The sequence below is a fragment of the Simochromis diagramma genome, unplaced genomic scaffold (genome assembly GCF_900408965.1).
Source record: "Simochromis diagramma unplaced genomic scaffold, fSimDia1.1 OVJJ01000753.1, whole genome shotgun sequence".
Lineage (NCBI taxonomy): Eukaryota > Metazoa > Chordata > Actinopteri > Cichliformes > Cichlidae > Simochromis > Simochromis diagramma.
In genome coordinates this window covers 18,501,949-18,528,849 of record NW_024387523.1, presented here as the reverse complement: position 1 = coordinate 18,528,849, position 26,901 = coordinate 18,501,949, and the positions used below count along the sequence as shown (strand labels likewise).

Genomic DNA, 26,901 nt, shown 5'->3' with positions numbered 1-26,901 from the left:
AGGTTGGAGGATCGATCCCTGTCTCCTCTAGCTGTAAGCCACGGGAACCATCAGTAAGATCTTAGCTTAACTGTTGTTAAATCTTCTGCACGGAAACAGTTTGACATCACCTTTACTGACTTGTAAGGAATTTCGTGTGGCTGGGAATGAGCAGTCAGACCGGAGTTAGCTGCATGGCCACATTCCTCAGGCTGCTCTCTGCAGCACCTCAGCACTATTCACACCCTCTACCATACCTTTATATGCTGCTGTTATAGCCCTAAAGTATAATGACTGGTGATTTGTGGCACAAAGTGCTACAAATAAATAAAGCAGACTAAACATGCTGCTGAGGTGATTGCTGCACATTAGATCTGTGAGACTTTTTTGTGAAAATTTATTCATAGAAACAATAAAGCTTCCTGTGCCGCAGCCCAACCCATAGCTTGCTCCTGAAAGTCTCGGTTCTTTTCCTCTCAGCTGCAGACTCACTGCTGTTTATTGTTTGAGAATAAAGATTAAATCTTAAAATAGAATTCAAACTTAGTACAGATTTCATATGAGGTCAGCAGGTGCAGTGTAGATGTCCTGTTTTAGTATCAGCTGTTAATGCTTATTTCTATAAGCATTAACAGCTGATACTAAAACAGGACATATAAAACTGTTGTAAAATTGTTTGCTGCCAGTAGAAAAAATATAATCAAAGAACAAATTTGTATTGATCTCTAATTTGACAGCATAAGTTACCATGGCGATACACCCAGGTAAGAATGGACCACCTTCACAGCACAGAGAATCCAGGGTTAAACCTGAAGTTAGCTGGATAAGATGAAGCCCTTCTTTGTAGTACAAGCCTCTGACGGTGCCAGCCCCATCCCTTCTTGTAAACATAAAGGTTAAATCCTGGTTAACTTGATGAGTTGATAACCAGCTTCATGTGACCGTTCATCCCAACCGCTGATGTTAGGCTAAATCTAGAAAACAGAAAGAGACTTTGGCTATGTGGGACCTCGTAGTATGGGAGCTTGCTCACTTCCATCTGTTTCACCTTGTATCATGTTTTGGTTTCACCTGTTTCTGAAGCTGTATTTTGTCTGTCTCACCTGGTAGTCTGTTTATTTATTTCCTATTTGCAGCAGTGAGGCCTGTGGATACTGACATTTTAAGACAGCCTGGCGAGGTGTGTGGGAGACGGAAAAGTCAGGCTTCCGAGGGCCACGGTTACTGGTGTGGAACACTGATTCCTGAGATGAAGTTTCTTTGTGATGATGAATGAAAGGTGACCTGCAGGTCCTAAGAGGAGTCGCACATACCAAAGAAGAAGAGAGGGGTAGGGGGGCATTTCCTGCCAGATAAAGGGTGTTTGTTTCAACCTGTGATTGGTTAATGGGGTCAGGACAGAGGCCAACAGCAGGGGGCAACTCAATAGATCCTGCCACACCTGTGTGTGTGTGTGTGTGTGTGTGTGTGTGTGTGTGTGTGTGTGTGTGTGTGTAGGTTTTGAGTGTTCACACTGATGATGAGTATGTGTGATGAAGATCAGTTTGACCCGCATGGTGGAGTGCATCGTTGTTGGTCACAGATGGAAACTTTGGCTGTGGAGTTTCTGCGGTCTCACCGGCTTCCTGTTGCTCGATGGTCCCACAGCTCTTAGTTTCAGTCAGACATCAGGATCAAAGGTGCAGGTGAGCTCCAGTCATTCAGAACCAAGCTGGACCTAGACTATAGCTTAAAGTGCCCCTAATTCCTCTTCTGGACCTGATCCCAGAGTCCAGCCCAGCTCCAAGTTGGTTCTAGTTTCAGGATGTCCTACAGCAGATGGATTCAAAGTCTTGTTCTGCCCTGATTCCCACAGACAACAGGAAGCTCACTTCAAAATAAAAGCACAGAAGGTCATTGGGTTCTGTCACATTGACTCAGACTCAGGAGATAAACTACAGCTTCAGCTCTGTCATGTTGCTGTACCTATGCGATACCTGCTCCGATGTGACTTTTAACCCCTTCTTCTGCATCCAACAGACCAAGGAGTCAGCCACTTTGACAGGCTTCACAGTTCAGAATTAAAACAAAGGTGGAGGGAAAGTTTCGTTTCATCTCCGACTCTGTATCGGAGGTTCCTCTCACTTTAAATCAGTTCAGTCAGTTCAGTCCACAACCTTTAAACGCCTGCCTGTACACACCAGCTTTTCTTTAACGTCCTCTCAGTGTTGTCCTATTTCCTTCTTCATTATTTTGCTTTAATTTTTTTTTTTTTTAACTGTATGCATATTTCTGTGGAACACATTTTCACTGTGATTTGGAAATAAACTTCATGTGTGTGTGTGTGTGTGTGTGTGTATGTATGTGTATGACAGAGAGAGAGAGAGAGAGAGAGAGAATGAGAAAACACACAGTAACACAGCAATTGCATTTCCTGCTTGTTTTTGTTGTTGTTGTTTTTTTATCAGAAACTCTCTGGACCACACAATAATTCTGTGTTCCTTAATAACATATAATAAGTTATAATAAACTCTGTTCTCTGTCCCCTAGTTAAAGTTGGGTTTGAAAAATTGATTTCCCTGATTCAAATTGATTTTAGTTTGAATAATGTGATATTGATTCATTAAAGGCTGAATCCATTTTTAAATATAGATATATTTTGCCACAAACACAGGTTAATCTCAGGTTAAAGGTCACAAAACTATTTCAACAACCGTCAAACAGTTAAAACAGATCATTCCCTCTTACTTTGGTATTCTTGCTTCCACCACAATAAAATCACACTTCCTACACAGCTCTTTCTGTACTTCATTTTCCTTCTCTTGTACTAAAAATCTCAGTTTTCTGCATTATTAGCTTGCTTGTTACGCACCGTCTACCGTTGTGTATAGTGCTGTCAGCCTCTGTTTGTTTGTTTTTTCATAAATGATCTGCTGTTCAATCCTGAAGAAATTTAAACTTTTACAAATCTTGCCAAATTGCAAAATGCTTACTATCTCTCTAATAAAACCTCTTTAACTTGGCCCTGCTTCATTTCAGCAGCATCAGGTAATGTTCGTATGCTGATTCGCAGTTTTCTTCCCTTTTTGTTCTACTTTTAAGATGGTTATAAAAAGCCAGGCCAGGAAAATCTCCTTCATGTTTTTCTGTGTTTTATCCTTAGTTACTTTGACACAAAGTCATCTGCTGTGATGCTCACACCTCCCATGAAGTAGGAGGTCAGCTTTGTTTTTATGCATAGATACAAAAATGTGTAAAAATGAAATCATGGATCCAATAGAACCCTAGTCCTAATATGTTCTAGTGTGTTCTAGTGTGTTCTAGTGAGTATTGCTTGTGCTGAGCTTGTATCAGTTCAAAGCTGCTTAATGTCACTGCAGACAGGAGAAAAAGCTTGTGAAGACTTATTAAAGTTTATTAAAAGTATTTAAATACTGATACATTTGATTTTCATGATAAATATTAATAGTAGTCACAATAATAATAATATTTTTTCACAGAAACCCCTGTCATAGTCCAATGCCTATGCAGGTGTACCCCACTTTTCACCCTATCACAGCTGGGACAGGTACCACCTGCCATGACCCTAGAATCCAAAAAATGGATAAACCTTTAAAAACTTTGATACACTGAAGCAAAATATCCCAAAATCGAACGTTTAAATAAAAATTTTGCAGAGTATTAAACAAGTAGATCCTCTGTGGATCAATTTAACTTTTCCCACTGTTTTATTATTAATATATTTATCTTTATTCCCTGAATTTGGGCTGACAGAGTGTGAACCCAATCAGAGAAACTAAGGCAAGACATGATGTGAGAGGATTGCCAGTGACCTCTACCAAATATCTTCATTGTGCAGACCCAGTTGTTCCATGTTTCAGTGGGAAAGTGTTAGAAGAGCTGCAGATGTCCTGCTGCTTTTATTCAGAATTGTAGTTTTCAGGCTCGAGAAGTCATTTGTCCACAAGGTGGGAGCAGTTTACACTGTTACAGCTTCATGTCACTTCAGGATAAGGCGATGTGATGTCTGTTTCCTGCAACATTTTTGGAATGAGGCTTGTTTGTACTGTCTTGCTGTGTTCATGCACACAAAAAAATAAATGAATGGAGTCAGTTTCACAGGAGGAGGAGGAGAAGGTCACAGATGTAGTTCGAAGGAATGTTGGCAGCTTTTCTCTGCAGCTCTGTATCGCTTCAATAAAGCCTCCTTTCTATACATCCTCTGAGCCTGAACACAGAAAGAGACTTCAAGCTGAGAAGATGAAAAAACAAACTGCTCTCTTTCTAAATGAAAGTTGATCTCCAGCATTTCAGACAGAAATCCATCCAGTTCTTATCTCTCAGCAGGTTATTCACATTATGACTATCAGATTCCATCAGGACCAGTATCATCTTGTAAGTTAGTGACTCAGAGTCCAGTTTGGAAAACATGTTGTTTGAAGTTCATGAGCTCTACAACTGAAATATTTATCTTCAAAACCTTAAATGTATTTCTTTCTTTCTTCTTCTTCTTCTTCTTCTTCTTCTTCTTCTTCTTCTTCTTCTTTTTAAATTGAGACTCTTCTCAGTCAAAAAGTAGCAGGAGTGGCAGACGGTTGAAGCTGTTCATGTATGGAAACAAGAGAAAGAAAATGAAGAGGGGGAAGAGAGAAGATGAAAAGATCAAGAACAGTAATGGGACATGTAGCAGGCATTTTAATTATATCTGTCTCCAATAATCCAAGGATTGCAAAGGTTGTGTAAAGAGTTTCTGTGGCCGTCGTGCATGAGATTCATTAAGGAAGATGGGTAACTCCTACATCCTCCCTGCAGCGATAGGTTTTCAGTGTTCATATAGTCCACAGTTTCCACCATCCACTGTCTCCTCCGACATGCTCTGTGAACAGGTCTGCAGAGGTCCCTGTGAGGAAGGGAGCCCCTGTAGCCTTATAGTTCATATAGGCTTGTTTGGATGGGAAGAACAAGACCTTATAAGACTTACAGGAAGTCCCCCCCCGTTTTTTTTTTTGTCTGCATGGTAGGAACTAGTAATTTCCAGAGACCCTGTTTGTGGAGTAGCTCCGACTTCAGGGTCGGTACTCTTCAACACAAGACTAACTGTTCAGTGGTTATAATGCACTCTTCTGGACATAGGCACACATCAGAAGAACAAATATTATAAAATCCATGTAAACATGGTGAACAGTTATGTCTAAAAATACACAGGGTATTAGAGAATTTTTAGTACGCCTATATGTGACTTAGGAAATGCAATGTGACTTTCAGATCTTGCATTCCTTCATCATCCAACAGTGTTCATCAACACAAAGCTAACTTCTATAGAGAAAAAAATGAAGAAACTGAAACGCCACCACTATGTGTGCTCACAACTTTCATGAACAGGATTTCTGGGGATAACTACATGGTGGAGAGTCTCCACAGGAGCTTGTCTCTGATTTTTTCCTCTAGTAATTGGTTGTAGAAAAACTTGATAATGCCCAACTCTAGGTCGGGCATTATTTGCTGCCCCAGTTGAAGGACTTTAAGGAACTTAGGGTCAGGGAGACTAACAAGTAGATCATGTGGCAAGTGCAGTGATATGGACAAGGTACTGGTCTGTGATGGTGTAGCCATTGGCTCTGTTTGTCTGGGCTGAGGCTTGGTGGTGAAGACAGGGGCTCAGTCATTCAGATGAAGCTCAGGTCAACATTTCAACAGTTGCCTCAAGGTGCTTTATATTGTAAGGTAGACCCTACTATAATACATACAGAGAAAAACCCAACAGTCATAAGATCCCCTAATACGAAGCACTTTGGCGACAGTGGGAAGAAAAAAATGCCCTTTTAACAGAAAAAAATACTTCCAGCAGGCTATGGAGGGGCAGCCATCTCCCACAACCAGTTGGGGGAGAGGAAGAAAAAACAAAAGACATGCTGTGGACAACAACATGCAGTGATATAAAATCAGTTTAAGAACTGTCTGTCTGTTTCTCACAGACTCTGTATGGTTGAGCTGATGGCTTCTTTGTTTGAGGAGATTTTGTTTTTAATGTGCTTTCATAAATCTGATATTATTTGTATAAAGGTTTCTAAAAATGTGTCTTATCATCGGTGAAAAACTAATACCGCTTTTTTCCAGAAATCTGCATTAAAAGGGACTTCCTCTACAAACTACAGCTGGGCTCACAGAGGAGACCAGATTGAACCTCGCTTTTTAAACTTTTTTTTGTCTGCTGCATTTCTGCCTTGAATCAAAGGGGGGCTGTATGATCTTAAAAACAGATAAAGCTATTGTGTTCAGAATCAGAATACAAAATCTGTATTTGTGTTCAGTTTTAAGAACAGAGTGGATGGTTTCTGAAAAGTGTCTTAGAGGTGGTGAAAAACTGTAAGACTGCAGGTCAGCCGGGGTCTCAGCTCAGCTTGGCAGCAGAGAGACCACTCTCATCTTTCAGTCCAACAATACAAGTCTGTTTTAACCAAGAAATTAATTAGAGTTGAAAGCTGAAACCCTGGGAGAAGGGGGGTTGAAGGTTATATGGCCTTTAAGGTTTTGTAAAGTGTCTATAGTTGTGGAAAGTTTTATCATTTCTTTATTTGTACATAGAAAACAAACAGAAAACACAGCTGCTTTAAAATGATTTGAGATGCACATTGGTCCCTGACTTTTTAAAGCCGTTTAATGTCTTTAATTTATTGTTTTGCGTTCATGACCACAATAGGCTGAAAATCCAGGTCATGGCATGTTTTTACTGCTCCTCTTTAACAGAGGAGTTTCCCTGTGTAATAATGATTACGATGCAATAAGCACAGACACTAACGACAGAATCTCTGTCGTCCTTGTGACACATTGACAGGGTGGAATAACAATTTTTTTGGTTCACCATGAGTTGAATATGTGGAGGAAAATGGATGGATGAATGGTTCATTATGCGTCAGGGTGAAGGTAGCTGGTTTGGCCAATCAGCTTTTGATTCCTACATGATGTCAGAGCTAGTCGTAATTTTTTTTGAGCTACTCATAATTGAATCCGAAATTGAATGACACATCCTCCCAGATCAGACGTGTGTCCCTGGATGATGTCATTCCTGCTCTTAACCCTGCCTACAAAGCTCTGATTGGCTCATTATGGCTGCCAGTTAACACAAACACAGACTTCAGAGTAACTAACAAGCCTGAGATGTAGTGGAGTGATTTGAAGGTGGGTTTTGCAGGTAACAGGTGACCAGCAGGTCACACGAGTCACAGTAGTTACAGTTCACTTGTTTTCACTTGATTGTGTAATCAATACGTTTGACTGGAAGTTAGCAACAATTTCTACCTGTCTAATCTAAGGTAACCTCCAGGGGCAGACCTGAACATCACCTGGTTAGGATGGGTCACCTGCTGGTGAACCCTACTCCAGTGCAAAATGGGATGGATTTCAGGGCCAGTGAGGACCAGGAAAGTAACATTCATATAAGAACCAGTACATGATCTAGTAGTTTTAGTCTCAGTCGTATTTGCAGTATTTTCATAGATAGCATGAGCAGCCCCTCCCTTCCTGTCTGAGTATAAATACGAGTGTTTGAAGGAGGAGCTGCAGCTCTTCAGGTGCGTCTCTTTAGCTCAGCACACACCTGTCACACAGCAACATGCTGCCAGCGTGAGTATTTGCAATACTACTATTACTACAAATGTTACTCTATGTACTGCTAAAGATACCAGCATGAGTGATACTACTAATATTACTGCATTTTAAAATAATAATACTGCTCTACACAAAGCTGTTGATGACTACTCCTTCATTTTATTCTTGTTATACTGTTATCCTCCTGTGCTTGTACTACCAAAACTGTTTCTACTGCACTATATACTTTTGATACTACTGCTACTAACAATAGTATTAATAATATTAATAATAATAATAATAATAATGCACTTAACATTGATAAAACTACTAATGCTACTGCATTTTAAACTGCTTCTATTGCCACAACCATTATACTGCTAACACTAATAATACCACCGCATTTTTACTGCAGTAGTATTAATAGTCTACTATTACAACTACTACTAATAATAATACACTTTATACTGTGAAGACTGCTGTTACTCATATGACTTGTGCTAGTGCTACTATAACTGCACTATACAACAAACACTGCTGCATGTCGGTGTTGTAATACTTTAGTACTTTTGCAGTTCTGCTGGGCTTCATGTAGTTGAAATCATTGGTATTACTTCATCCTGACTGGATGCAGATTATTACTGACTGTTTTTGACTGTCAGCTCATTTGTCCAATCAGATCACTAAAAAAGTTTCTTGTTTTTTGATCCAATCAGAGTTCAGCCATCGTCATTCCACGTGGTGGTGGTGGTATTGATTTGTGTATTGATTGATTTCAGCAGAAATGGACTCATTACTAATGATCATTGATGAGGTTTATTGGTGCTGATTATTTTATTGTCCCTGTATCTTATTGATGAGTGTATGTGAGGCTGATTCTGACAGTGTTGGTCAGTACTGATTAATCTCCTCTGTCACAACAGAAATCTATTGATCATGTCCATGGCCGTCTTTTTGACAACAGCAGTTTCTACCGCTCCCTTGGAGGGTAAAAAAAGAGAAGCTATGTTTTGTATCTTATTTCATTTTATTATTTCTGTTTGGAGAGAAGACTTTCTGTGTGTCTTCCAGAGAAGGAGCAGGAGGAGGTGGAGGTTGAGGCCACAGAGGAGGGGGAGGTGTCCGAGGAGGAGGAGGGTAGGCCTTGTGTGTGTGAGAGAAGCCAGCTTTTATTGTGAAAAGCAGATTCGTGTCAAATTGTTCATGAAGCATAAACTCAGAGTTTATACTGATGACAAAATGAAACCAAACTGAGGTCACACGAATGGAACCTGACCCTCACACAAACCTCAGAGTGAACAACAGCATCATCGTCTGTGATCTTTTCAAACCGGTTTAAACTTATCATAAAGACACAAACATGTCACACATTTCAGTCACAAAGCTTTTTAAAATAACTCTTCAGGCAGTGAGATTCTTTCTTTATTAATGAAACACTATATAACCATGACATAACCTTAGGTAATCAGTGTTTGCCAAATATTACCTGGTGTTGGTTCTTGGGGTTTGTTTGGGTGAGTAAATGTGTGTGAGACATTCTCAATGACCCCTCTTCGGGTCCCTGTTCAAAGTAGAGTGGGTGTGAGACTATAGGGCTGACAGTGAAGGTTTGGAGAAGGTGGTGTTTGCTGTTTTTGAGGGAAAAATGACAAAATCCAACAGCTTTTTCACAGTACTCAGTCCTCAGAACATCACCTATCTCTCATTTTTGTACTAAAATGTTTTTACTGACACAAACCACTACATCCAGGTCAAGATAATATAGGTTTTCTTTGTTTATTGTTAATTTGTTTGTGTTTGACTGAATTAATTTCAGTGTAACTCCTGTAGGATGCGTGGCCTCTGTCCAGTAAATGAAATATTAGAAATCATAAATCTTAGTGAAGCAGTGAGTGCAGCACATGTGTTAATGCTAAGCTAGGTGACATACGCGCATAGGGGAAAGGTAGGAGGAGTCAGAGGTCAAAAGTCAGAGCAGAAATAAAAAGACACTAAAACAGAGAAGTGTGACATTTGTTTAAAACTTCTAATTAGACATAAATGTTGGATGTCTTCTCTTTCCAGATGATGATGACTCCAAGAGTCAAGATAAGATTGAGGGTGAGAGGCAAAACACACTGTGACCTTTGCCCTGTAGTATTATCTTATAAACCTGCATAAACACAAAGAAATGAAAAGTTCAAACATCAGACTGTTGTTTAAATGAACGTGACGTGAGAACCTTATAAACATCTCTTTAAAAGTCTGTGTGTAATATATGTTTTTCAGTCTTATCTAAATGTGTCACAGAATGAATCTCAAATGATGCCTTTAGGTTTATAATAATATCTGGAAACACAAGCTTCATTCATGCCGAACACCTGACAGTTTGCTCCTCCCCCTCCTGCAGGAGCATTTGGTGGGCAGCGGACCACCACGGCAACGGTGGTGGCAGTGGGGGCTGCTGGGGGTTCAGGTGAGTAGACCTGATCAGGTTTTTCCTTCCTGAATAGTTTTTTTGTTTGTTCCAACTGGTCTCAGGTTTAATCCAGATTAACTGGCTGCTTTTCAGACCAGGATTACCCTGAATGGGTCTAGTCCACTTCCTGAGCTCCTCAGGTTACTGCAGGATGTCCAGAACCACGGCATCACGTACAGGACAAACTCTGCAAAAGCAAAAGTAGCAAATATGTTACTAAACACAAGCAGTGAAGTCTCTGCAGTCTTTGAGAGACTAAAACTCTTAGTTTGTGTTTCTTATATTCATATGTAGCTGTGTACAGTCTAATTTCAGCTAACTGTAATAATCTACTGCCTGTTCATTTTTTAGCTTTATTTGATAAACACAGTGAAGAGAAGACAGGAAGGCAGGAGCAGAGAGAGAAGGAAGAAGGCATGTGGCCGCGGGTCGGACTCAAACCCAGGCCAGCTCTCAGTAGTATGGCATGTGGTTGCCCGCTCCATGCATTGAGCCAAACTAGCGCTCCCAGACTGTTCATTTTTAAAAGAAATATGAAATCACCATTATGTTAGAAAGTACTGAAAAATAATATTTAGTTTTTGTATTTCACACAAGCGAATATTGAGGAAGAAATGTAAATGTTTGATGATAAAATCGTGCTTCTTTTTTATGGAAGTAAAGATTATAAATGTGTTTTTCAGCAAGAAAACATGAAGATGAGTTTTTGGTGACATGCGTGGTTTGACTCAGGTGTATTTTCTCTGCAGGTGTCTCCTCTGACATTCAGGATCTAAGTGGTAAGTTCAACTAAATGTATAGTTTCTTGAAGATGTTAGAGAAAAGTACAGAACTGATAGCTTATCAGAGTCTATCCCAACTTTATTGAGAGACATTCTCTTATTTGATTGAAATATTACTGATATTTCTCTGTTCTGTGTTAGGCTTTTGGCTTTGGGACCTTGTGTAGTCATAGAAAACAGAGCTTCTCTGACATTTAGTTGTTAAACTAAGGTTCACGAAACAAAATAAGTAAGAGTTGAAAATTCATGACGGTTTACTGTTTTTCTCAGAGCCTGCTGTACACCCTGACAGTTATCATTAGAAAAAACACTCAACGTCAAATCCCAGAAACTGCATCATGGGAAGCCCCCAGCAATCTGAGGCTATTATAACATAACTAGCAGTCAGGCTCACCTGACTATATCCATTATCAAAGAGGAAAGTTTTAAGCCTAATCTTAAAAATAGACAGGGTGTCTGTCTCCTGAATCCAAACTGGTTGCTGGTTTCACAGAAGAGGGGCCTGAAAGCTGAAGGCTCTGCCTTCTATTCTACTTCCATTCTAACTCTTCAGTCTGAGAGCAAATATACTTGTTTAAAAATGATGTTTATTTTCAGCTTCCAGTGGTCAAACAGCAGGGGGAAGAACACATGAAGGAACAGCCGGAAGCTCAGCAGGTAAACCAGGTGAATCTCATCCAGAGAGAAACGCGATGACAAATATGAACATCTTAGACAGTAAAATGTTTGATTTGAATGGTAATCAGATTTCAGTCACTCTGCTCTGATCACTTCTCTGACTTTTGTTAGGTTACAGTCTCATCAGTGGAAACACTCCCTACTTAAAGGACCGCACAGAAATCTGTGTGGCAATTTAATACTTTTAAGAGACATGTTACACTCCAACCTCTTTACAACGGTTGAACTATCCAGTCATTTTGCTACATCAATACAGTGTAGTGCCTCTACTCAGGACCAGTAAAGATTAGATGGATTCTATAGCGTTTTTCTACTCTGAGCACAAAGCAGGTTCTACAACTTGTCCCATTCATCCATTCTCATAAGCACTTTTTACTTATGCTATTCCTATGTAAGTGTTTCTATCTAACATTCACACATATTTATACTCTTGGTTGCTCTCAAGTGGGGTTAATATCTTGGCAAATGTCTTTGGCCTGTATTTGCATGCAGACTGGAGCAGACAAGGCTCAAACGACCAACCTCCCTATTAGTAGGTGACCTGCTCTATCTCCTGAGCTACAGCCACCTCTTATTGTACTGCAATATCAATTTCAACACAGACTCCAAATATCTACGTAGGTTTGGAAGGAGGTTTTGATTTTAGGGTCTCAGGAAAAAAGTCATCACTGAAGTGAACAACTGGGACCCTGTTACCTTAGGAAAGCTCATAAACAATACACAGTACACAGTCACACAACCTGGAAAATAACACCTGCTCTTCATAGGTGTAAAACAAACAAAATAAAAGGAGAAATGAAATTAAATGAAATTAATAAAACAAAATAAAGTCTTCCTGTTGTAGAATGACAGAAGTCCAGTCTGAATTGTCTTTTAATGTTCCTTGTGACCCAAAAAGCAGAGCCTGTAAGGTGGTGTGTGTCCCTTCAAAGCAGTGCTTTAAAGCACAACTACCCATCTACTACCCTGGTAGGACTAATAAAACATCTGAATCCCAAGGAATAGCTTGACTCAGCCCTTCAGAGATCTCCCACAATCCAATCGCATGGCCACACCATTTCACCATCATCCAGAATGTAATTGGGCTGTACTCACCATCAGTGGTTCTCTACAATCCTGTGTTGGGATTTTTCAATACTAATATTGCAACACCAGTTATTTTTTTCTACTCAGAATTCATGGCCAGGATCTCTTTGTCTTGCTCTGATACACACTTGGCCACCATTACTGGAAACAATCTCACATGGAAGTGTTAGACAATGCTTCCTGTGCTCAAGACATAAGTTCATTGCACGGTCTGTAAGGGCTTTGAACATCTGACCATTTTACTTTTTTTGTATTTAGAAGCTAAAACTGCTCCTGTTGTTACAGGTTCTGCAGCAGCTGAGATCTCTGATGTCTCCACAGCTTTGATCCATTCTGCAGGTAAACAGCCTGGGCTTTTTAAAAAATGGCAGATATGTGGACTTTTATTTTGAAGAACAAACAGGGTGCAGTCAATAACTATTTGCGGCCTGTATCCATTTGGATGGAACAAAACTTCATGTCAAAACACTGAAATCATCGTCAAATGGCATCATGACATTACAAAAACGTAAACACAAGAATTAAGGTGTTTATCATTAAGGGGGAAACAATACCGGCATCATATTTTACTGTTGGCATGATGTTCATTCTCTGAAATTCTGTTACTTTTATGCCAGATGTACTGGACATACACCTTTCCAAAAGGTTCAACTTTTGTCTCATTAATCCACAGTATTTGTGAGCAGAGGTTTTCATCTCAGAACTCTCTTTTTTCCCCGTCTTGTAGAGTCATGAACCTTAACTGTGGCACGTGAAGCCTGAAGTTCTTTGAAAGTTGTTCTGGGGTCTTATGACCTCTTGAATGAGTCGTTGCTGCGGTCTTGGAGTCATTTTGGTCGGTTCACCACCACACCATCGCACCTCTTCCTTCATGGTGGTAACCATGTAGTAGTAGTAGAGACCATCCTTTCACAGCGGGTGGAACTAAAGATCTAAAATTTGGACTCATCAAAGGAAAGCAGATTTCTACGCATCTGATGTCCATTCCTTGTGTTTCATGACCTGAAACAAATCTTTTCTGCTTGTTGCTTTTCCTTAGTAGTGGTTTCTTAGCAGCTTTTTGACCATAAAGACCTCATTTGTACAGTCTCCTCTGAACAGTTGATGTAGAGATGTGTCTGCTACTGGAACTGTGGCATTTACCTGGGCTCTAATCTGAGGTGCTGCATAACATGACTGAATGTCCCAACCCCATTAAGAAGGCAATAAATGCCACAAATAAACCCTGACGAGGCACACCTGTGAAGTGAAACCCATATCAGGTGACTACTCATGAAGCTCACTGAGAGAAGGCCAAGGGTTTGCAGCACTGTCAACAAAACAAAGGAATCTAAACTATAAGACATATTTAGAGTTATTTATCATTTTTTTCTTTGCTTAATAATTCCATATATCTTGCTTCACATATTTGATGTCTTCAGTGTGTATCTACAAGGCAAAAATAGTAAAAATAAAGAAAGTCCATTAAATGAGAAGGTGTGTTAATCGATGATTTCTGTGTTTTAAGGAGACAAGCATTCCTCTGCTTTATCTCACACAGAAACAAATGGTAAGTCCAATTATTACTCTGCTGGCATTTTGAGAATTATTGATTCATTAAGCTCAGCACAACAGCTGACTGTACGAGCCCTTTAGCATAGAAAGCTTCACATCTTTAAACCTGGTCTTTGTCTGCAGGTTCTGCAGGAGCTGGCTCAGAGACCAACAGTAAGTAGCTTTCAAATCCCTCAAACAGAGACCAATCAATAGATCATTGATTAAACATCAATGAGTTGAAGACCTTTCAATATGTCTGTGAAGATTCTCAGTTCATTGTAGTCTAAGGAGCTTGGAAAGAAAAGCATCTGGACTTCTTTAAGTTTCCTTGAAGAGGTTTCACCTCTCATCCGAGAAGCTTCTTCAGTTCTTGGGTCAAATGGTGGAGAGCCCCAGATTTAAGCCCTGTGGGAGTGTCCCCCCAAGAAGGACAACAGACCCCCTATTGATCCTCTACCTAATCACACGAACCAAGGTGTGAAAACGGGTGTAGGTCACAATCAGCCAAGGTTTTTGGTGAGCTCATTGTGAAACCAAGCTCCATCCTATAGAGATTGACAGACCACGTGACTTTCGCGCATTGCATGCCGGGAACTCGTGGCAAAACAATCCAAGTATCGCATCAAATGCAAGCATTTGCAGCACCGCAAAACGTTCATTCTCCGGTTCCAATAAATTCTTGCTTTTTCTTTGCCCCCCAAAAAGGTATGTACAAAACGAAGGAGAAAAATGCCGGTCCGTACAAAGACAGACTCGATGAAAAGTCAAAGAAAAGATACGAGGAAAAAAATCAAACCAGTGAAAGGGTCAGACCCTTACGAGCACACAGAGGGACAAAATACGTGCTGCCCAACTTTCACCATGCTCATATTTATAATTATACGCTTCTTGGAGTGAGTGCATACACTCGTGAAGTTTAGTAACTTCAGGTCACTGCAACAAGCCCAGGTACAGTTTACCGACGGATGGGTACAGGACCTTGAAATGCACCGTGTAGAAAGTAAAGACCATCGTACGTATCATAAGTTTACCAGTCTCACAAATCGTCTTCATAAATACACATTCGTTAACCGTTTATTAATAGGACCTTTGAGCTCAACGGTAATTAATTAGTAGTGGAAATAATTTCTGGTAGCATTACAGAAATGTAGCAGTGACAATAATATTGTATGCTGTAATCGTAATGGGCAATTAGTGATACAAAAAAACTGTTTTACCCTGTGAATAAAAGTATATGTTTTTGTCAATGTACCATAATAACAGAAGCGAAACACAATATTGTGTCAGGACAATTCACTATTTATGCACAATAAACAAAGGAGCATAGCGCGACAATTTCTGTTCAGCGCCAGACTTGCTTGTAACCTATATCACCAATTATGTTAAGAAAAATGACGTATTAACTACTAAAAAACACTGACCTTTGTGTAAATGCTTGGAGCAGACTAACATGTGAGCTGGAGTGTTCTGGGACGTTATATTTTGTCTTTGAATGGCTGCAACCCGTCACCTCTTTGTTACTTCGGAAACATGGCTCGAACAATTTCTCTTCAACGATGTAATCCGATAACAACCGATCTCTTTACCCGTCGGCTTCCCGTGGCTGACATGCGACCGGCTATTGCAGTTAATAATACAACAGCTTCTTGACATTTTTTGTGTTTCTTTTTATCGCTGTATAACTGATTTCAATTGAAAGCCTGCGTGCGCTAGTACCTCTTGCCACGAGTTCCCAGAATTCTTTGCGGTTTTACCCCTGAATGACGTCACATTTTCAATCTCTATTATGTGATTTCCTGAGGTCAAATGGCCAAGGACGTGAGTGGGCGTTAAGGCGTCTGGGAAGCGATCTGGATTATAGATGGTAGACAGTTGATGTCGTAACCCACCGCCTCTGTTCAAGGATGGTCGTTCACAGTGGACATAGATGGCATTGGCATCCTCGAAAGAGTGACCTTTGTCCTTTAGGTGCCATTGTCCCTCTCATGGGGAAACACCCACAGGGCTTGAATCTGGGACTCTCCACCATTTGACTCTAGAACAGAATAAGCTTCTCGGATGAGAGGTGAAACATCTTCAAGCAACTTAAAGAAGTCCAGGCGAAAGATCTTACAATCTCTTCAAAAAATTATCAATTCTTGTTTTGTTTTGTTTTGTTTTTTCGAGGTAATGGACAGAAGCTCCTGAATGGAGGAGGAGGGGGTGGAGTTGGCAGTCAGACAGGTAACGCGGTATGGAGAGGGGCTACAAGGGAGACAGGTGAAACCTATTTTTTAAGAAGCTCAGAGACATTAAGTTCAACTCTCTTTTCCAGATGCTGTGGGATTCTTTCAGGGTGACGTTTCTCACCTGGGTCTTACAGGTGAGTGTCCAGGTGAGGTGTCTGTGACATCACTTTTACTTCATCAGATCCAAGTCAGATTTTTAAGTGCTTTAAGGAGGACTCTCTCAGCAGCTGTCATTGACTTTTTCTCCTTTAGGATCCATAGAGCCATCTAGCCATGACTTCCTGCTTGGCATGATGGGTAAGTTCAGCTGCTCTCATTTTACAAACCAATAATTTTCTTAAATCTGAAGCTTGATTTGATGATAAAATCTGAGGTCATTCCAGATACACACCGACTCTTTTGGTCTTTTGCTCCAGCTCTGACTCACAGAGGGATGTGGCGAGTTTCAACACAAACAGGCTTTCTCTGCAGTAGCGGGCTCAATAAAACCTTAAACCCCAGTCAGAGATAATGATTATCAGATTATTAGTCTTCTTTGTTAGGCCAGGCTCTCTGCTTCACTCCCTGAGAGCCCTCAGACAAAATGGGTTATTTCACAGGTCATGGTCATTTGTGAGTGACACATTATCAGATGATGATGGTGAGGATGATGATGATTAAAATGTCAAGGAAGAATATAAAAATATCACATAGAGCAAGATGGGGATGTATGTCACAGAGCAGTAAAATATTTTAATGACAGCTAATTATTTTACCTATGAGTATGGTCAATGCTGCTGTTTATTCTGTAGACTAACTGGTGAGCCAAATTGTGTTACAGGAAGTTCTTTAAATAAAAGGGGATCAGATTCCCAGGGCACAGAGACTACAAGTCTAACAAGAAAAAGTTTATTCATGGAGGTGGAAAGCAGGAATATAAGCAAACAAAATTCTAAAAAACGTATGCAATAAAATGTTCTTGGTACCCTAAAATCCCCCAAGAACAAATAAAAACAATTCTTAAAACTACAATAAAATGTTCTTTGCACAGTAAAATCCCACACAGTCCAGCAATTCAATTGTCCTACAACCCAATACCAATGTTCCTTATATGTAAAAGTTAAAGAGAGGAATTCCTCTTCTGAAGTGGGGACCACCTCATCCCTCCACTGGGCACCCCACATCACAACCCAGCTTGCACTCCGCACTCGAGTCTCTCGCTCGCTGCTTCGCCCTGTAAATAAACATACTGGCCAGAACCATCGTCTGACCTGGCTAATAGCCATGTCATATCTGGCCCTTCCCCTTGCTCAGCCAACTTTCTTTAAACAAGTCCTTTCCCCAGCTGATAGGCCACACCCACACCTCAACAGATGCCTGCTATTTGCTAACTGTCCAGAGTCCCCAGTGGATTAAAACAATATCATGCAAAAAAAAACAAACACTAAAAACATGCAATACAAATATCAGAATAAAATCATGCAAATATAATCAGAACCACACTCACAAATAAACACTAAAATCAGAATAAGACCAATTATAAAGAAAAAAACAAAATACATCTCGGTGACAGCTGCACCTTAGTTGTGAGATCTAAAATTGGATCTATTAAGGCTTCCTGCTACCTGCTGCTCTCTGGCAGGTAGCTCCATGCCCTCCTGGGTTTTAAATGCACCTTAGAACACACAATCATCAACACTACATATGAGCGGGTGGAGGGAGGTTTGGAGTCTTCACACACCCCCGCTACCCCCACACCCTCTAGCAGATCATTACATGAAGGAACTTTTTGAATACAAGCGCTCTCACACTCACAGGTGTACACACGGGTGCTCACACACACAAACTACACTCTTTTTGGCTCCTACCTCAAAGCACACTGTGCGCTGTCGAGCTTACGTGCTGCACAGTAATATTCAATATTTAGTATTTACTGTTATATTCACATAGATTATTGCGATGATGTTGTTTATTATATTGCTCTCCTTTTTTTGCTTGTTTGATATATGTATTTTTTGTCTGTTTGTTTTGTTTGTTTTGTTTTTTGCCCTTTATCACCATCCCTCTTCCCCGCTGTTCGCTCTTCCCCTACCTCTCTTTCATTCTCCCTTTTCTTTCCCCCAGTCATGTCTGTCCCGTGTGTAGCAAGTGAAAATAAAATAAAATAAACAATTATATATATAAAAAAAAGGCTTCCTGTCCCACAGCCTAATGAAGGAGACATGGAAATCAGATCAGAGTGAATGAATGTGATTGGTTGAACAGGTGTTCTTGGCGTCGATGAGACTTAGCAGGAAATCACAATCAAGTAGAACAATATTCACACATTTTCTAAATAATCACATGAACACATTCTTGTGACAATGTGGTGCACAGCTTGTGCTTCATTCGGTGAGTATGGTATGATTTACCACACATATAAAACATATTCCCACGGCAGAGAATCTATATTACACTCAAAACATGCTGGAAATAATTAAAATAAATAAAAATAAACAGTGACAATGTGGTTGATTCAAACCAAAACTCTGAATATAACATTTTGCTGATCAGGTGATATTTTCATATAAAAAGAGAGCCTCTTTCATGAGATATAAAGACAAGACACAGATAAAAAGCCATTAATGTCGCTTTGCAGTATACCTGTCAGATGTCTGAGCCAAGAAGAAACACAATAAACATAATTCTGTATTTTATTGTAGTGGAATGTTTCTGTGTTTTTAGGTGGTGATGCTTTCGGTCCAGATGGTCACGTTAACATCCCAGGTTTGATTTCTTTCTGAAACACTTAAAGTGATTCTTTGATTAGTGAACTTAACCATGACTACTAAAGCTGGGAAAAGGGCTCTGATGTGATTTAGGGTTTGTTGTTGTTGTTGTTTGTTTGTTCTTTTTTGATTGTTTGATATTGGTGTTAATTATTGTTTTGCTTTTTGTTTCTGAATTATCACAGGTAACATGACAGCACCCTCTCACCTGGAGCCTTCAGGTATGACTTCCTCTTCATTTAATAATGTCTGAAATTGGACAAATCACGCTGGTTGATGTTTTTCTTTTGGTTCAGGTGTGACAGCAACTCCACATGCAGATCAGAACAGTCTGAACTCACTTGCAGGTGAGTACAGACTCCTCCCCCACTAACGTCATCCAAATATATCACATGATGTTTTTGAACTGTCCAATTGTTTTTATTCAGCCAAAAGCATTATGTAGCTGCTAGTGGCAGTTCAAACACAGCATCTGTGTTTGTATCTCTGCTGTTTCCTTTCCTTGCTTGTTAATCTTTCCTACCTCCTGTTTCCTGGTATTGAAGATCTTGTTCATCATTCTGATACCAACGTTGATCAGCCAGGACCAGATCAAACTTTCCTGAGTTCAGGACCTGACCAATCATTACCCAGCTCTGTCTCTGGCTCCTCCCACTCTGCAGGTTGTGAGAGGAAAGACTTTTACTCTGAAAACCAGATTAACTTTTACTCTGAAGTTTACCTTCATCTCTTATTTAGTAAAGTAAAACAGCATCTTTTTCCTTTTCAGGGGCAGTGTCTTCATCCTCAACACACATTGAAGCTCTCAGAGACCAGAAAGGTGATCTCACACTAGCATAAATGTAATCCCAAAGGTTTTAAACTTTACATCAGCTCCACTGTAGACTTTTCAATGTTGTTTCTTTTTTTCTAAACTCAAATTTAAAAAAAAGACACATTATCTGGCACCTGAACTAAGGAAAATATCATGGGTCCCGATCCTTCATTATCTGTTGACCATATTTCATATTGGTGCTGTATTTGTCCTCACAGATGCAGCTGATTCAGCTGATACTGATGGTAATTCCTCAGAGCTTCATGCTCTTAAATTTACTGCATATAAAAATACCTTCAACTATTTAATTATTGTTTGATTTTCTGAATTTACTTTGTGTTGTTTAGGAAACGGTCGACAGACCCTGTTGACAGACACAAATGGAGGTAAGCGTTCACCATTTTAGTTCACTTCGATAAAAACATTCAGATCTGCAACAGAACACACCTGAGTAGACCAGACTATCCATCTGTCACCCACCTCGATGATTTGTCCATTCACGGTAGCAGCAGGCTAAGCTCCACACATTATTCTCCTCAACAGTATCTTCCAGTTCCTCCCTGAGAATTAAGAGTCTCTCACAGGCCAGATGAGATATATTACTTCTTTGATTTTCTCATAAATAAATGAATCATGGAACAGAGGACCCCAAAAAAGGAAGAAGAAAATCCCATCTTTAATCGGAAACGGGCATTATTCATACACTCTGCGTATGCAAAAGGCAAAATTTAAAAGAAAAAACTCCAACAGGTCATATGTGAAGGGGGGAAAAAAGAAAAACAAAAGAAATACATTAAAGACCCGCCTTACTTGACTGTGATCAGTTGCTATGAAGCAACGTATCTTTCCCTTATCTGGATTCACTTACCATAAGATTTATGATCAGGATAAACGTTCACATGAAACTTACTATCTGTCACATTAGCCCAGGGTTTCCCCTGCATGTTTACATAAAAGTGGTAGTGTTGGCTGTATCTGATCAATCACAAAAGTCTCGTGACTCTTGCTCCACAGAAAATGATCTGTGAATGTTACTTACTGGCCAGCACAGTATTATGGTGGTTAGCACTGTTGCCTGCATTCGACTCCACCATTTGGCTGGTTGTATATTTTTCCCACGCTTCTTCCCACAGTTCAAAGATATGCAATTAGTGGGATTAAGTTAATAGGTGATGCTAAAGTGTGAATGCCCCCCTGTTACCGTGATAAGGATACGTGGAAGAGAACTGCAATTGCACTCATCCACTGGTCCATCTCAATCATCACTCAAGATTAAGATCCTGAAATACTTAACTTCCTCACTTGGAGCAGCAACACGGAGGGAGTAATCCACCATCTTCTCGCAGAGGACCATGGCTTCAGAGAAGGAGGTGCTGATTCTCAGCTTGGCCCTGGTGTAAGATAATGGTCATGTTCTGAAAAAAACAACAGTACTACCTCATCTTCAAAAAGCAAAAGCCCTCTGTATTAATTTAGTGATTCTTCATTTGAACACAGGTGAACATAAGACATTTGTTGAAAAGTCAGATAGTGGGTTCACAAGGATTCCTGGCTCAGATCGCCCCCTTAGATACTCCTCACACCACCTTCATCGCCAACATTTGTTTCTGCAGTTTAACTTTGCTGTTTGTGTTTCTGCAGCAGAGACAGAAAAACTGGTTTCCTTCAGCGATCTTTATACTGATCTCACAGGTACAGTCTAATCAAGCTAATTATTTATACCAGATTATATGTTGGAATTCAGTGTCTCCATTGTTCCATCGTTAGACTAGTAAACTGTTAACATTATGAGCTAAAAGAAGCTAAAAATCCGGAGTATGTAATGTTCACGTCACCAGGTCAGGGAGTGGTACTGCTCAACATGAAGCTCTTTAAATGGTTTGAACACTACAAAAATAGCCTCACATTTTAAGTTATACAATTTTCAGTCAAAGACAAGGCGTACAGGAAGTACAGGATAACAGCCAAAGTGCAGAATAACTGGAAACCACACCTGAGTCACCTTATCCAGTCGTTAATCTGGAATCAGGATTGTATTTTAAATGATCAGTGAAATAAAGTGATAAATAGAAATGTGCTGATGATGTCATCAGGTGGTGCAGAGTCAGTAACCAGGATTAACGTCAATCTCACAGGTGAGGTGAACAGATCAAAAAAATCTGTCTACTGATAAACAGTGTTAGTAATGGATGAAGCTCTGTGTTCTGTTATTTCTAGCTTCAGGTCTTGGATTCGGGCATGATGTCACAGGTACTACTACTTACTATGACTATGAAGCTCATTGGTTCATAATCCGGTGTGGGGGAGGGGGGTTATCCACTTTCTGTCACATGATCATGTGTTACAGAGTCTCCATCCATTATGATCCAAACTGCGTCTGCCGATGTCACACAGACACATAACCCAGGTACACATATCTTTACATTTGTCTTTACAGTTGTCCCTGGTTCTCTTTGTGCATTTGTGTGCATATCTTTGTGTATGGCCGTCTGTCTCTACATCTGTCTTTCTGTCTGCCTGACTGTAAATCTATCTGTACATCTGCCTGTCTTTCTGTAGGTCAGCCTTTGCATCTGTCTGCTTCTGTACACCTGTCTGTACATTTGTCTGTATATCTGGGTTTACGTTTTCCTGTCTGATTCTCCTCTGCTTTATTCAGTTTCAGGCATTCACCCTCACACAGATCTGGTTACCATGACAGCAGACTTCTCTGGGACAGATACAGGTATGTCCATCTCCCTTCAATATACTAACAGTTAATTAGCAGACAGGTGAGAGGTCAAAGGTCAGATGTATGTTCTGTGTGTTTCAGTTGCAACAGATCATACAGGAAGGCTTCTCGACTCTAGTAAGTTCTACTATACCTATTCCCACCTAAAAAAAAACAGTCCAATTCCAGCAACTTGCCCTAACTCACAAGGGTTGTCACACAGCCAAGTATACAACATGCTCTTTATACACTTAGAGGGAGCCTGCAATTAATCGAAGTTCCAAGGGCTATGGTGTTTACTTATGGTTTTGTAGGGGGGCTTAAAGTAAAAAAAAAAAAGTTTATTGATCATGTTTTGATCATTTCTTTGATCTTTGTTTATTGATGCTGTTTAAAAAAAAACCTAGATGTCCTTTGTCGCCTCTGAAGGGTGAGGTCTAAGGAGCTTGGAAAGAAAAGCGTCTGGACTTCTTTAAGTTGCTTGAAGACGTTTCACCTCTCATCCGAGAAGCTTCTTCAGTTCTAAGGGTCAAATGGTGGAGAGTCCCAGATTTAAACCCAGTGGGAGTATCCCACTGTCCAGACGCTTCTCTTTCCAAGCTCCTTCCATTACGATGACCTGGGTGACTGAGAACCCTCACAGACACTCTGAAGGGTGAGAACTTTACAAAGCAGGCAGTTTAAAGTGTGAGCATGAAACAAAGCAGCATCGCTGAGAAAGGTGTAGATCAGTGTCATGTGGTCTATCACGAGGTTCTGGCTCATTCCCGTTAATAAACTCACATTCAAACGCAGGAGAAGATCAAGTTGTGAGGTTTAGTGTTTGTGACTGACTGGGATTGAGTTCATGTTTCAGAGTGTCTGCTCTTATTCTGCTGTAGGTCTGTGTCTCTTTGTGGGTGTGTCAACACCCACTGAATACACAATGTGTGTGTCGTTTTTTCCTTTTGCAGGTCCTCCAGCTGTGACAGATCACACACAGATGGCTGGTAAGTCTTAAAAATGTTCACAGCTTTAAAAGGTTTAGAACACATACCTGAAATACGGACAGAGCCTGTATGCCACGTGGAAACCTATGCCCTCTAGAGGACTAAGACTGCATATGCTCTTTTCCACATTGCCACCATATTGGAAAATTCCATGTATTCCATGGCTTCTATGTACTAGTGGGGAATTGTAATCTTACCAAGTAGTTAAAAACACACACATTGGGGGGATTCTGTATTTGTGATTTTTGTGTAAAAGCATCAGAGGTAATAAGTAAGAAATCTTTGTCATCCTCAGGGTAAAAACATCTAGTATATCAGACCACTGACTAATGATTGCATAGTTTCTTCAGGGGGAGGGGCTTAAGCTTTTCAAGCCTGGGTTAATGCTAAGATAAGTTTCTTCTTTGGTTGTTAATATCAGTATTTTTGTAAAAAATAAATAAATAAATAAATAAATTGCAGATTGGATGAAGAGAATTCTTCCCTCCAAGTGTACTTTCTCCTTTGCATCTGTGCCCCAGAAGGTTCAAAGGTGTGCTGGATGCGGTTTGGGGTCCCATTTTTTGGTTAAAGGATATTTTGCTGTTTGTATCTGATATGAGATCAGGTGCTGAAGGCTTGTTCTTTCTCTTTTCTTGGTTCTGCTTGTTCTCTGCAGGTTCAGTTACTGAACAGTACAACCCATCTGGTCAGGGTCCTGAAGGTTTGTTATCATCACACTCTTGACTCGAATCTTTACAATATTTCATTTAATACATTTTCTCTATCACTGAAGATGTCCTGAGCAGTCTGATCTTTCCTGTTTAGTTTACACTTTCTTTGTATTCAATGTTCATCAAACCCTGAAACTGATATTTGTTTAAAAGAACCTTATGTCAGGGTCATGAAAACCCTGCAGCATCAGTGCTGGATGTGTTAGATCTGTCCCTCCAGATCCAGATAGTAAAAACCCCCACATAAATTCATTATGTGTTTTAACTCATACCAGAGGGTATAAAAATGATCCAAAATATGATCCATTATTTAAACCGTCTATTGTAGCATGCAACAGAGAAGCTTTGCAAACACATGCTGGAACATGTTGAAAACGTGTGTTAATTAATATGTCTGTTTGGAATGTTTTTATTTTTATTGTTCTCATGTGAAGCTTTTCACTGAATCTTAGTTTCTCGTTCAGGTACAGAAAATGTGGAACTGGAGGATACCTGCTGACTTCCACATCAAACCGCGAGTTCGCTTCCTGCGTTACCGTTTCCAGTGTACCGACCAATCAGCACGGCCAATGAAATCTGACCCCTCCCACTAGCTGTAGGCCCCTCCAGTGAATGGCAGCAGGTGTTTTTTTGTTTGTTTGTTTTTTTAATATTTAAAAATGTCGGTTTATAGACATTTATTTTGTCTTAGAGAATCATGGAGGGAAAGTAAAGAAAATTAGTCTCAACAGTGTGCTGATTCAGATTTGATCTGATGACAAAAAGGAAGTGACATGTTCATTGTAAAACATGGTTTAAAAATTCTGTAATAAATGTGTTTGTTGATCATCAAAACTGAGAATTTGTCTTTTGCCCAAACTGGTCACTAAACTGTCGTCCTGGATTTTGTGAGCTCTGAATAAATCTTATTATTCATCACTGATTGAAGAAAATAAGAACAACCCCAGGTTTCTTAGACTCCATTTCTTCTGCTATCTGGACCACCACGCCACATGATGTCCGTCTAGTTGACACAGCCCGGGTCCACATCACCCTGAACCCTGGTGAAGGTCTGGTCTGGTGACCCCAGTACGACACTATAAACGGATTACTGGAGGCCAGTGTGATCATCCCATATCAGTCATCATGGAATATGCCAATACTTCCCGTCTTTATGGGCCCAGGTAAGGGTAGATGAATGGTACAGGATTTTAGACCCGTGAACAACACCACAACACCAGACGTTCTTCATCCCACTGTAACCATTTGCTTTACTCATCTTCCTGTTTAGGTTTGGAGGCAAAGTCACCCTCTACAATCTAGGCGATTGTAAATTCTCCTCCTCCTCTGCTCATGTTCTACATCCTGCTTCTATCATTTAAGAAACATTTCTAAATTGAGCCCTATAGTATCTCATTCTGAACTGGAGATTGTTATTCATGCATTCATTTCATCGCAATTGGACTACTGTAATTCACTGTTTACATGTGTAAACAAAAACTCCCTGGAGCGTCTGCAGATTGTCCAAAATGCTGCAGCAGGGATTCTGACAAAAACATCTAAGTACTCTCATGTAACACCATTGCTTATACAGCTGCACTGGCTCCCCGCTGAATTCAGAGTCCATTTTAAGATACTGGTTCTGACATTTAAAGCTCTTCAAGGACAAGCACCAGCCTACATCATTGACCTTTTACAGCCCTATGTCCCTAGTAGGTCCCTGAGGTCTTGTGATCAGGGCCTGCTTGTTATTCAGCATATAAGGATGAAAACCAAGGGAGATAGAGCTTTTGCCACTGTGGCCGCCAGACTGTGGAACGCTCTTCCTCAGAAATTAAGATCTGTGGATCTTTTTAGAATTGCGTTTTGTTAACTTTTGACTTTTTTTGTTTTATACCTTGTGAAGCACTTTGTGATCTTTTATCTAGAAACGTGCTATATAAATAAAACTTTACTTACTTACTTACATAATTGATTCAACCTGAGTACATTTATTAGAATTGTTTTTATTAGAATTTAGACTGAAATTAAGTTTGCATTTCCATCTAACTAATATGATTTTATTGTATTATTATAGCACAAGGTTCAGTTAGCGTTGCAGAATTTCTTTGTTACTTTTACTTGAGTAAAGACATTGAATCATTTCTTTAACTTTTACCAGAATATTATTTTTAAACCATGTCTGTACTTTTGCCAACACTACTCTCTATGCTACTGAAACTTATTATCCTTAGAATTTATCCCAGAGAACAGTAAAATGAACCTTTAATTATTTAAATTTTAACTATGAATTTGCTGTATTCTTATTTCAGTTGCTCCAGGGGTCTTAACAGCAGATTATCTGCCTCCATGTCCTCTTATCCCAGCATTCTCCTCTGTCACAACAGTCCTCCCTCTCTACATCCATGAACCTCCTCTGAGGTCTTTCTATTCTCCTTGTGCCTAGCAGCTCCATCTTCATCCTCCTTTGTCCAGTGTATCCATTCTTCCTCCTCTGCACGTGCCCAATCTTACCTCACCTCTCTGTATCCAAACTGCTCAAAGTGGGCATCCTACACATTACCATCATATGTCTAACTACATTCTCCTCTAACACCACCTCTCACCACCTTTTAGATTGCAGTCTCTGCATACAA

At 40.0% G+C, this 26,901-nt stretch overlaps 1 protein-coding gene and 1 long non-coding RNA gene across 2 annotated transcripts; both read left to right on the top strand.

Annotated features, from left to right (window-relative positions):
* The first annotated feature begins 7,498 nt into the window (after positions 1 to 7,498).
* LOC120726414 lies at positions 7,499 to 8,657 on the top strand. Its single transcript, XR_005694319.1, has 3 exons — positions 7,499 to 7,581; positions 8,469 to 8,533; positions 8,617 to 8,657. It is a non-coding gene; the product is annotated as an uncharacterized LOC120726414 (long non-coding RNA).
* A 1,044-nt stretch (positions 8,658 to 9,701) lies between these two features.
* Positions 9,702 to 25,104, top strand: si:ch211-80h18.1 (uncharacterized protein LOC555593 homolog). Its single transcript, XM_040019976.1, has 25 exons — positions 9,702 to 10,000; positions 10,753 to 10,782; positions 11,383 to 11,442; positions 12,835 to 12,888; positions 14,057 to 14,098; positions 14,227 to 14,256; positions 16,252 to 16,308; positions 16,400 to 16,447; positions 16,566 to 16,610; positions 19,017 to 19,058; positions 19,246 to 19,281; positions 19,357 to 19,407; positions 19,606 to 19,722; positions 19,830 to 19,880; positions 20,093 to 20,119; positions 20,222 to 20,260; positions 21,516 to 21,566; positions 21,968 to 22,009; positions 22,092 to 22,124; positions 22,222 to 22,281; positions 22,534 to 22,599; positions 22,687 to 22,722; positions 23,538 to 23,573; positions 24,232 to 24,276; positions 24,751 to 25,104. Exons 9-25 carry the CDS (start codon positions 16,604 to 16,606, stop codon positions 24,783 to 24,785), a joined length of 774 nt encoding a protein of 257 aa, XP_039875910.1. The 5' UTR covers positions 9,702 to 10,000; positions 10,753 to 10,782; positions 11,383 to 11,442; positions 12,835 to 12,888; positions 14,057 to 14,098; positions 14,227 to 14,256; positions 16,252 to 16,308; positions 16,400 to 16,447; positions 16,566 to 16,603; the 3' UTR covers positions 24,786 to 25,104.
* Positions 25,105 to 26,901: the final 1,797 nt, after the last annotated feature.

Bases quoted from the DNA above. Each gene is read 5' to 3' on its own strand.
- si:ch211-80h18.1 (XM_040019976.1), top strand. The intron at 20,261-21,515 runs GTAAGCGTTCAC...GTGTTTCTGCAG, and splicing joins GTTGACAGACACAAATGGAG to CAGAGACAGAAAAACTGGTT. The intron at 24,277-24,750 runs GTTTGTTATCAT...TTTCTCGTTCAG, and splicing joins ATCTGGTCAGGGTCCTGAAG to GTACAGAAAATGTGGAACTG.